The 11882-nt window shown below is 41.0% G+C and overlaps 1 protein-coding gene across 1 annotated transcript; it reads left to right on the top strand.

The window, feature by feature from the left end:
• Positions 1-9606: 9606 nt before the first annotated feature.
• Positions 9607-10683, top strand: LOC122810588 (zinc finger MYM-type protein 5-like). The gene has a single exon (XM_044082165.1). The coding sequence runs from the start codon at positions 9607-9609 to the stop codon at positions 10681-10683; it is 1077 nt and encodes a 358-aa protein (XP_043938100.1).
• Positions 10684-11882: the final 1199 nt, after the last annotated feature.

Here is an 11882-nt window from a genome sequence, read left to right as displayed (position 1 = left end):
TGTGTTAACAACCCTTGGGTACTTATATCCATGGAATTTATTTTTAATTTTATTTCTGCTACTTTTGCCATATCTACAGGAATGTAATATGCATCATCACTATGTCGATATTAGATACTGCTCCATCATGGTTGGCATAATGGATAAGGTCTTTACCTCACAGATGCAAGGGACATTATTGATTGTGATCTTTGTTTATTGGCTAGGCTTGCAATAGTCTGTAGAAGGAAAGCTTTGTGTTTACCTATGAATTTACGGGTAAGCTGCTTCCAATGAAAGCAGAGTATGTTTGAAAAAAGAATGTTAATACCTCTTATATCTATTTTGAAGCCTGGATTTACATTTCGAGTGCTCTGTCTGTGTGACCTTTTTACCTTTGTTGTGGATGTTACTTAAGATATTTTACACTCAGTTTATTTTTAACCTTTTGTTTCCAAACTTTGGCTAAAGTATCCACTTATGCAGTACTGACAAGCTCAAAAAAGGGGTAAAGCAAGGCATGTGTACAGCTAATGGAGTTAGGCTTTCTTGGCCTGAGTGTACCAGCAAAAACTTAAAAAGTAATGGGTATTCATAAGCCATGTATTTGAAACATGGGTATGTCCTTAAAGGGACATTTGCATGTATCCTATTGATCTCCACTACAGGAGGTTTATGTATTATCCAGTTAAGACTCTAGCTTATCCAGGTCTTTCTTGCAGTTTTTACAAATGATTTGTTTGTGTGACCATTTTATCCTTTTGTTTTTCAGTTCCAGTTACAGCTGCACTATATTTGTGAATGTCCTGACAGTATACCTCCCAACTTTTTCCCCAAGATTTCTGGACAAAGTGAAAGATAATGGGGTGGAAAAGGCCTGCATCAGGGACATTTCTGTTTGTATAGTTAGCATTCACACATACTATAGTTAAAAAAACAAGCTTTCACACTATCAAAGTCATTTTGTAACTACTACTAAATAGCATCATTATTTGTAAATAGTTGAATATATGCTGAGCCATATTAGAGGAAATACTTTTAAAGTAATCTTGAAACAAATTGCAAACATTTAGCAGCAAACTTCTATGTACTAGTGTAACCTGCAAAACAGGATGTTGGGGTTGCTTTTAGAGTCAGTTAAGACTATAAAGTTTGAAGATTTTCTTTCAGTTTCCATAATCCAGGTTAAATGTACCTTACAAAGTACTATAAAAAAGTTTTCCTTTTCTTTTGCATTCCTGGAGGAATCATTGTTGTTATCTGTATAGCAGCAGTAAACTTTGTAATCTGATCTGCACTGTCCCCTGTAATATAGTCTAAAAATACAAGTCCCTTGAAATGCATCGACCAAATAATTGCTTTTCCTTTCTGCAGGTAGTTTCATTATGTGAAGTACAGGGATCTGTCTAAAGTTTGGGCGTAGACTGGTTATTGAGGTTAGTAGAAGTAAAGCAGGGAGTATGACATCAGAATGTATTTTGGTCTCTGAACATTCCAACGATGGTGGCAAACGTATTTCCTCTGTTTCCTTAACACTAATCAGAATGAAGAACAAAATAATGTAACTTCTAGTAGTTTCCAAATGGCAGTTCCTCTGAAATAATGAGTATCTTTAAAATGAAGACAGAACTGTTAGAGTAGTGCTCTTGAAATGATTTAAGCTGATTAATTTTAAATTGCTTAGAGTATAGTGAAAAGAAAGACTCCTGACAGCAGTATTATCTATTTATCAGTCTATCTATATGTATATATAGATCTATCTGTATACATGCACACATACTGTCACAAGCTGGTATGTGCCTAGCATTAAGCAGCAGTTTACCTTCATAGGTTCATAGGTAGGTACTAGGCTATTGGCCCTAGGGCCTATACAAGCCTTGCCAAAAAGGTACCCTGGCTTTCATCACCCAAGAAAATTATTTTCCTGTGCTTCTGTCAAGCAGAGCCACAGAAGTGATCCCTGGGGTGAATTCCCTATTACCCATTCAATCATCAAGTTTTTTCTTGAAGAGTGCTAATGAGGAGCCTTGTTTGACATAGATAGGTAGTCTGTTCCAGAGTATGGGAAATCTCTGGGACAGGAATCTATCCCTCTAGCATGTTCCGTTTATTGTGGTGACAAGGTTTAGGTCCCTAGAGCGTGTAGCTCAGAGGGATTGAGATTTCTTTAAGTGGAGCATGTCCAACAGCTCTGGGTTTGACATAGCTTTGTATGTTAGGCAGAGATCGCCTCTGAGTAGGTGATATGTGACGGAGTAAAGCTGGAGTTTTTTTAGACGGTTTGCGTAGGGCATCTGTTTGAGGCCAGTAATCCTGTTTGTGAGGTATTTCTGCGTCCTTTCCAGTTGTTGTAGATGTCTTGTGAGGTACATACCAAAAGGGGCATTGTACTCTATAATGGGTCTAATGAGTGACGAGTAGAGGGGAACAATGACCTCTTTTTTTCTGGATGAGAAACCTTTTGTGATGAGGTGTGCCACGTAGAAGGATTTCCTGACCACTGTGGTGATGTGATTATCAAAGGAGAGACTACTGTCCACCTGTGTCCCAAGGTCTCTTATCACACTTTCGGTGTTAAGTAGACTACCGCCTATGTGGTAGTTCATGGGTACAGAGTTTTTACCAAAGGGGATGACAATGCACTTTTTGGCATTGAGCTTGAGGCCATGGCTTTGACACCAGGCATCTGTCTCAGTGAGGCCCTTTTGTAGGATGTCCACATCATTAGGAGTTTCGATTATGGATCCTAGTTTGCAGTCATCTGCGAACTTAGTTAGCCAAAGACTTTCTGTGTTAGCCTGTACTTCAGAGAAGTAGATCGAAACAAGAGAGGCCCCAGGACTGAACCCTGTGGTACTCCGCTTGTCACTGGTCTGATTTGGAGTCTGCTACTTTCACAGTGTGGGTTCTGTCAGTAAGCCAGTTGGCAACCCATCTTGTGACATAAGGATTTATACCTAGTATAGTGAGTTTATCTTTAATTCCAGAGTGGGGGATGGTGTTGAATGCCTTGGTGTGATCTAGATAGGCTGTGTGAACCACCTTACCCTCATCTATGGCTTTGGTGACTGCTTCAAAGAAGTCTATCAGGTTTAGGAGACATGATCTGCCTTTTACAAACCCGAACTGTGTGGGGTCCAAAGTCTGGAGACCTCCAATGTTTTTGTTTGAGTTCCGTAATGATACATTCCATGGCCTTGCAGACCAGGCTTGTCAGGCTAATGGGGTGTTAGTTCCCGGGGTCTGTCATGGGTCCCCCTTTGTGGAATGAGATAACCGTCATGGTGCACCATTCAATGGGCACAAAGCCTGAGGTGAGGCTATGACTGATCATGGTACTTAGGTGGGGTGCCAGTTCATTCTGTAGTTCATGTAGAAGGCAGGCTGGGATGTTGTCAGGTCCCATGGATGCTGTGTCCTTGGCTTTGGAGAGTGAGGTTTTTACTTGTGCAGCCATGATTACAGGAACTTTGCATTCTTCCGGTTTGGGAAGATGGGCCCTTTAGGGGGTGAGAGGGGGGTGAAGTTAGCACTGAACCTATCTGCCAGGATGTTGGCAATATCAGTTGGTTCTGTATATTTAGTGCCATTGTGCTGTAACTCAGAGCAGATCTGAGTGTTGCCATTGAAATTCTTGACATAGCTATAGAATGCTTTGTGGCTGTCTTTAGAATCAGTGGTGATTTTGTTTTCATAACTAGCTTTGGAGGATTTTATGAGGGATCTCAGCTTCTTACTGAGGCTGACCAGGGAGTTCCTCCACTCATGGGATTTTACTCTTTTTTGCAACAGTTTCTTTCTTCTGTTGTAGAGTTTGCTTATTGCAGAAGACCACCAGATTGGCTTCCTTTTTTTGGAGGATAACATCTTGGTTCTGTTAGAGATAGCATGATCCATGCACTCGTGTAAGTGCTTATAAAGTGCATTTGTGTAGGATTCAGCAGTCGTACCTCTAGTGTCCATCTGCATGGGGTGTCGTGAAGTTTGCCACTTCTGTCTTAAGAAGCGTGAAGTTGGCTTTGGAGATTTTTTTACGGTTGTTTTCCTAATGGGGGTGTGAGCAGGATGTAGATATCTAGGGCAATTAGCTTGTGGTCGGATCTGACCAATGAGGAATTGATCTCTGGTGTGGAACACTGGTCGCCCATGTTGGTGATGACCAGGTCTAGGATATTGCTGCCCCTGGTGGGAGTGTGGATAAGTTGATCCAAGGCATTGGAATTGATAAATTCCAGAAACTGTTGAGCAAAAGAGTTGGTACATGAGTAGTTTTCTCAGTTAATGGTGGGGTAGTTGAAATCACCCATTATTAAGGGTGTTGGGCTGTACCCTAATATTTTCCAGTGTATCAAGAAAAGAGGAGTGGGAATCCTGGGGCATGGTGGGGGGTCTGTAGCAAGCTACAATCTGGATTGCCGTCTTGCCCAGAGTTAGTTGAACTTGGATAATCTCGGATGCATTATGCTGAACAACTAGCTTGGAGGTGTGGATATCCTTAAAGAATATGGACACGACTCCACCTTTAGTGTTTCGGTCTGGGTTAGGTGGCCGAAAGGTGTGGTATGAATTATAGCCTGGTAATGCAGGGGTGCTCTCTGGAGCTTTGAACCAGGTCTCTGTCACTGCACAGATGTTGATGTTTTCCATTTTAAGGAGTGCCTCGAGGGAGTGCATTTTGAGGTTTAGACTGCTAGCACTGACTAGCATTACCCTCAGATTTTGTTTGCTTGTACCTGTTACGGTGGTGAATTTGTCATTTGAACCTTGCCTAAAAAAAGGCACTATAGGGGAGGCAAGAGCCTTTGCCAGTATCTGGAATCCCAAGGGCGATAGGTGCAGGCCATCTCTAGCAAAGTATCGTGGTCTGTCAATCATGTCATCCCAGGCAGACAGATACTGGATTCCCTTAGAATGACACCAGAAGCTTAGCCAATTGTTGAAGTCAATAATTTTGTCCTTGTACTGTGGTATGATTCTGGGTGATGGCAGGATGCTACTCAGGGCTAGGGTCATACCTGCCTGGACTACAAGATCGGAGAGCTCCTCCATGTCTCTTTTCATGTAGTCCAGGGAGGTACATCTCAGGTCATTCACACCAACATGGACAATGACAGAGTAATAATTGTACTTGTTGTGGAGTGACCTGAGTGCATGCGTTATGTGGCGGATCCTGGCACCCGACAGGCAGCTGACAGTAACTTTCTCCTTGTTTAGCCTGGTCAGTGGAACATCAGTGTGCCTGACTATAGAGCCACCTATGACCAGAGTGTTGGGTACGTTATGCCTTATGGGCTGTAGTTGAGTGGCACACTGAGTATGTGCGCTATATGTCATTTGGGTTGTGTTGGGAGGTGGTGGTTGCTTGCATTTCTGCTTTGGAGGTCTCGATTGTTTGGGCAGATTTTTATTGAGAGCCTCCATGAATGTAGGCATGTGTTTTGTTCTTCTGTCAAGCCCGGCCTTAGGCATAGGCGAAGTAGGCGACCGCCTAGGGCGCCTTGCAGGCCGGCCTCAAAAGGGCGCAATTCACGGACTGGAGTTCTGTTGTGATGACCCTTACCTGGGAAAAGCCAAACAGACAACAACATTTCTTTTTTTTTTTTTTATTTCACCGCCGCTGCCCTAAAGACTACAATTGCACCCTCCCCGGCATCAAAAGAGCGCAATTTACGGAGCGGAGTTCTGCTGTGACGATTCCTAACTGGGAAAGCCAAACAACAACAAAAACATTTTTTTTTTCTTTCACCGCTGAGAGGCTAGCTAGCTAGCTAGCCTAGCAACAATTGCGCTCTCCCCCACTGAAGCCCCCGCCCTCAGCCATGTCCTGTCACTCATTGCCTCCCCCTGCATGACGTACATGCTGGAGGTGATGCAAGTGGCCGCTCTTATTGAGCATTATTTAAACAGACCTATCAGTGGTGATTTCCCACCACTGACATCATGGCCACTGAGCCAATGAGAGTATATAAAGGGCTAACTCCCACCTCTCATTCCTTCCTTGACGAGCTAGAGAGGCGGGTGCACCTGTTTTTTATTGTGACGTGAAAGGTTCATTTTGGGACTTAGTGGACGTGTTTGCCGGGTTTTGAGTTGGAGTTGTTCCACGTGGGCTACTACAGAAGGAACCGAGCGTGTTTTAGGTTAGAAGACCATCCTTTTCGCTTATTATTTGAATTTCGGTGGCTAGAGGTAAGTGAAGGATTGGGGTCTGGGGATTTATTATAGTTGTGAAGGAAGCAAGCAGGCAAGGTTGTTTTTTTTTTATATATGTTTTTCTTTTTTTTTTTTTGTTTGTTTATGTAGAAAAAGCAGGGGCCAGGGAAGCATGTAATTGTTATTTTAAAGAAGCAGGGCAGCGCTTGGGATTTATTTGTGAAGGAAGCAGGCAAGGTTTATATATATATATATATATATATATATATATATATATATATATATATGTATATTTGTGTGTAGAAAAAGCAGGGGCCAGGGAAGCATGTAATTGTGTGTAATTTGAAAGAAGCAGGGCAGTGCTTGGGATTTGTATTTGTGAAGGAAGCAGGCAAGCATTTTTTTTACCATGTGTTTGTGAAAAAAGCAGGGGCCAGGGAAGCATGTAATTGTGTGATTGAAAGAAGAGTCATTGATTACTTTGGTCAGCATCCAATTTAAGGTTAAAGTATGTTTAGCCATAGTAACAAGGGTTAGAGTAACTGTAATATTAGTATGTGAGTGTCCAGTTTAAGGTTAAGTATGCTTAATTTCTACTCATGGATTTTTTTCCCTTGTTTTCAGGAATATTTTGATTGGTTCACTCTGGGTGCCCTTGTTTAGTTCACTTCATTAGTATTGATTCACAGCGCATAGTTTCTTGGTACTCAATTTAACATGTATTAGTGGTTTGCATTGCCAGTGTTCCCAAGTGGTCCTGTCATGTCTGTTTGTTGCGTGCACCTTAATGGAACCTGTGGACTTGTTTTGTTATATAGAGTTGATGTGTATTCTATCGGAGTATATTGTTTTTTAAATGCAGTATATTTCTCCAGCACCGTACTTATGTTTGTTAAAGGGAATTTACACAATACTCATGTTCGGTTAGTCCATAGCTATCAAGACTCTGAATTGAGGAGAAGCAGGGCCAGGTAAGGGGATGCTATTAATGACCCCTCTATAGTGCTATTTAAATATAGGCTGTTTGTGTATAAATTTGATTAACTGTGCAAGCAGAATTTTGTGAAAGTTAATGTCTGTTAATGTGTTGGGTTCTACAGCAATAACTACGTAACAAGCTGGCTTGAGGCAGTTTTATTTTAGCTTGTGTACTTGTGTATTATCTGATAACAATTTTGTTTGTTTCTTTTCTTTTTTTTTGATTAAGTGAAATATAATGCAGGCTTTTTTGCATGGTACAAGGACTGTGAGGAAAATAGAACTATTAGAATGTTTCATGAAGTTAGCTTTTTGCTTTATTTAATTTCACGCATTGTTTAACCATAGTAGCCTATCTGGCTGAACAGATTTCTGCTTTGATTTTTGTGATGTACTTGATTTTTTTTACTGCAGATCAGTAGTATGTGAAAGCATATTTGATAGCAGCATAAGCATTGCTAGTGCAGCTTTTTGAAGGTATATTTGTGGTGACTTTACCTTCTGATTTTTGTCAAATGCTATATAACTCTCGCTCACCTTTTTGCTTTTGGGCAGTGCAGTTTTACACGGCTGAGTTTCTTTTGTGTTACATTTTGGTGTATCAGATTACTGTCAGTTTAATGAGCAGTGGCAAATTAAATGTCGCAATGTGGGTGCTTGGGGAAACAAAGCTGAGTGAGCATGCGTGCACTGGAAGTTTGTGTTAGTTTCTTAACTCTCTCTGAACTGCATTTGAATGCAGATTTGTACTTCTACTACCATAGTTGCAGTGCAGATGTTTAGTATTTATGGCTTATCTTACACTGCTGCATTTTTTGTTTGAGTTGCTAACACTCAGAAATGTTTTAAGTTGTTGGCTGCTGTGAGAATGACGTTACTAGTTGTTGGCTGCTGTGAGAATGATGTTACTAATTGTAAACGTAGAGAAAGTGTGCAATGGTTATATACCACAGTGCCTGGCTATTTAGCTGTAATTTTCCTTTTGAAAATGTGTAGGACAGTTCATCAGTGCAGTTACCTGCAAAGGTATTTGGTGGTGTAGATTTTTTTCTCGCATGCTGCTGAAGTTCAGAATACCTATTGATTAAAACATGTAGGAAGAAATAATTGAATTTACTTGGCATTCTTGCCATAGTGGAGGAATAGCAGTGTGAGTGATGGACTCTATGTACAATAGCAGTGACCTTTGTAAACATGGTGTGATTTATTTCTACTGCTTCAGTGTGACTTTCTAACAATACATCAAAAATGTGAATTTGTTTTCAATTTGCAGTACACTGATCTCACATCAAAAATGGTAATATGATTTAACATCAAGCAATTTGTGTGCTGGTTTATATATAAATATTTTGAAGTACAAGTGAAAGAAGCAATTGTGGCTGTCTTAATAGGTCCTATCTAAGGAACAGACTGTGCTATAATATCTCAAGGAGATGTTGTACTGGCAGTAACAATCATATTATTGGGAGGTTCTCCAGTGGAAGTGTATAAGTGACTTAGGATTGTCTGTGGGTAGCATCAATGGTGTCGGGGATTTTTTGTAGCGTAACATACAGTATGTTTACATTAATGTTTCGTCCTTCATAGATCTTTCAGAAACTGGTTACCTTGAACTTGATTGGAACCAACTTAAATATTTGGAAGCTTCAAGTGCTCCAATGAATACCGCATCCTCTGCCAAATACCGCATCCTCTGCATCTGTGAATCGGTAAACACTTCCATGACAACTGAATAGCATTCCTGTTGCCTTACATTGTAGGCACGATCTGTGTGGACAGTAAATTAGATGAAATTGAGCCATGTCGTCACTTTATAAACTAGTACAGTAATGACATTCGAAATGTTTACAAATGGATAGAATGAGATGGGGGTAAATGTGCTCAATGTATGCAAGCTGTAGTTCCAGATGACTGATTCTTGATTTGAATTTGCTGTCTAGTGGCAGAAATTGACAAGCCTGTACAGTGTTCTGGTGTTCTAATTTTGTATAGTGTAATTTTTTATAGTATAAAGTTGGCTCTAATACATGTACTTAGTAATACAACCAGTTGTAGTTGCAAGGTCTGGTTGGGTGAATTGCAAGACTTGGGTGAGTAGGCAGCTCTAAGAATTGAGGGAGTTTATGAACATTGCATTTTCCTTTCCTAACATTTGAATTTCAAAATTTATTTTTAACACACAGCCTGGAAAAGGTCCAAAGAAGCTTTCTGGTGCAGCAAATAGAAAAAGAAAGGCTCAGAGAGAATTGCAAGTGGCTAGTTTACATGCTTCAATGATGCGATTTATGCAGTCTAGTCAGACATTAGACAGCAGTCAGTGGCAAGACAGTGAAATGCTTCAATAGAGAGATTTCCCTGAGGTGCCAAGCAGTCCTTCCAGATCAGGTGAGAGTGACAGTTCCTGTCAAAGTCCCAGCGATGCTTGCTGTATGGTAGATGTTGAGAATACTGGTACTGGATGTGCAGATAATGAATCTGAGTCAGAGGTGTGTGATAATGGCTCTGACCTTGCAGGTGGTAATGCAGAGTGTGACAGAGTGTGGAGCTCAGTCAGTGTCTGGGGCATCCATTGACTCTATTCCTGTGTGGTCAGAGCTAGGAGCAGCTCATTTATCTGACCAACTAGATGTATGTGAGGAGGAAAGTAAGGAAGTAGATCCAGTAACACACAGGGAAGTCTATAGTGACCCTGGTAAATGGCCAGATCACATGGATGATAAAGTTCGCTGTCTGTTAAGTGCTGCAGGGCCTGTTCAGATAATGAATCACAGTTTCCCCTATGATGATCACCATAGAAGATTCAATCCCATCTTTTATAATAAAAGACTTACAAATGGTGAGACAGTCAGAAGGTCTTGGTTGGTGTATTCCGAAAGTAGTGACTTAGTATTTTGTTTTTGCTGCAAACTCTTTAGCAGTACTCATTTAGTTGCCTTGTCTAGTACAGGAACATGTGACTGGAAAAATCTGGGACAAAAGCTTATAGAACATGAGCGGTCAGTGAAACATAAAGAAGCTGCTGCTAAGTGGAGTGACTTGCACTTGAGGCTTAAGAATAGCTCCACCATTGATCACCACCGTGAGAACATGATTAAGTCTGAGAGGAAATACTGGAGAAATGTTCTGGAAAGACTGCTTGCAATCTGTCAGTACTTGTCCCAACATAACTTGGCCTTTAGGGGTAGTGAGGATAGACTCTTTACAAGTGGTAATGGCAACTTCCTCGGGTTAGTGCAGCTGTTGGGCAAGTTTGATCCAGTAATACAAGAGCATCTTCGTCGTATCAGTAATGCTGAGATCCATGATCACTACTTGGGGAAAACCATTCAGAACGAGTTGATAATGTTAATGTCAAAGTCTGTCAGAGACACTATTTTGCAAAAGATAACAGATGCAAAGTACTATTCCATTATATTGGATTGCACTCCTGACTGCAGTCATCAGGAACAGATGTCACTGACTGTCCGTATTGCTGAATGCAATGAAAGTGTGGAAGTTAAGGAGTACTTCTTGTCCTTTCTCCAGGTTACTGAGACTACTGGTGGTTTTCTGACTGACATTGTATTAAATTAACTCAAAAGTTTGGGAGTTCCCCTTGAAAACTGCAGAGGCCAGGGTTATGACAATGGCTCTAATATGAAGGGGAAACATTCTGGTGTTCAGGCAAGAATCTTGGCCTTAAATCCTCGTGCATTTTTTGTACCCTGTGGCTGTCATAATCTCAATCTAGTAATTGGTGATGCTGCAAAGTCTTCACTAGATGCTGTTTCATTCTTTGGTAATCTGCAACGAATGTACACTCTGTTTACATCCTCTACTCAGAGGTACAAAATATTTCGGGATAATGTGTCAGGCCTAACTGTAAAGCCACTGTGTGAGACCAGGTGGGAGTGTAGGGTAGAAAGTGTGAAAGCAGTGAGATACCAAGTGGGTGCGGTTTATGATGCCTTGGTTTCAGTGGCAGAAGTTACAAAAGGGAAGGATCCTAAGGCATATTCAGAAGCAGCATCACTGAGCAGTACAATGAAAAGTGCTAAGTTTTTAATAGCGCTGGTAGTCTGGTATGATGTATTAGTAAAGGTTGGACAAATCAGTAAACTTTTACAAAGCTCATCCATGCAAATTGATCAGGCAGTAATTCTGCTTGAAGAACTGAAAAGGTTTTTAACAGAATACAGGGCCACAGGGTACGAAAAGGCAAAAGTGACTGCTACTGAGCAAGCTGAAGAACTGATGCAGATGAGGTGAGACCCAGGAAAAAGAGGAAGCTTATTGGTTATGAGGCTGATGATGAGTGTCTAATTAGTCCTGAACAGAATTTTAAAGTACTTTTTTAACTCTCTTGTTGATGTTGCACTGTCATCTGTGCAGGACAGGTTCACTCAACTTGCAGCTCATAGTGCTACTTTTGGCTTCCTCTACAACATACAAGACCTCTCTACTGTTTCCGATGATGAGCTATTGCAGCTCTGTAAAGACTTGCAGAATCTTTTAACCCACAATGACTCTGCTGATATCGATGCAGTAGAGCTGTATGAGGAATTGAAAACCCTTTGCCACATTATTCCAAAGGGATTATCAGCACTGGATGTCCTTAATGTAATGAAAAAGCGAGGGTTAGTGGAGATATTCCCACAAGTAGTGGTAGCTCTACGCATTTTGTTGACTCTGCCAGTGACAGTTGCATCTGGGGAGAGAAGCTTCTCCAAACTCAAACTAATCAAAACATACTTAAGAAGTACTATGCTACAGGATAGACTTGTGGGCTTGGC

The sequence above is a fragment of the Protopterus annectens genome, chromosome 9.part0 (assembly GCF_019279795.1).
Source record: "Protopterus annectens isolate FY-2018-M chromosome 9.part0, PAN1.0, whole genome shotgun sequence".
Taxonomy (NCBI): domain Eukaryota; kingdom Metazoa; phylum Chordata; order Ceratodontiformes; family Protopteridae; genus Protopterus; species Protopterus annectens.
The sequence above is the reverse complement of the archived record's forward strand: the minus strand, read 5'-3'. Positions and strand labels throughout refer to the sequence as shown.

Excerpts from the sequence above, each read along its gene's own strand:
- LOC122810588 (XM_044082165.1), top strand. The coding sequence starts at position 9,607 with ATGGCTCTGACCTTGCAGGTGGTAATGCAGAGTGTGACAGAGTGTGGA.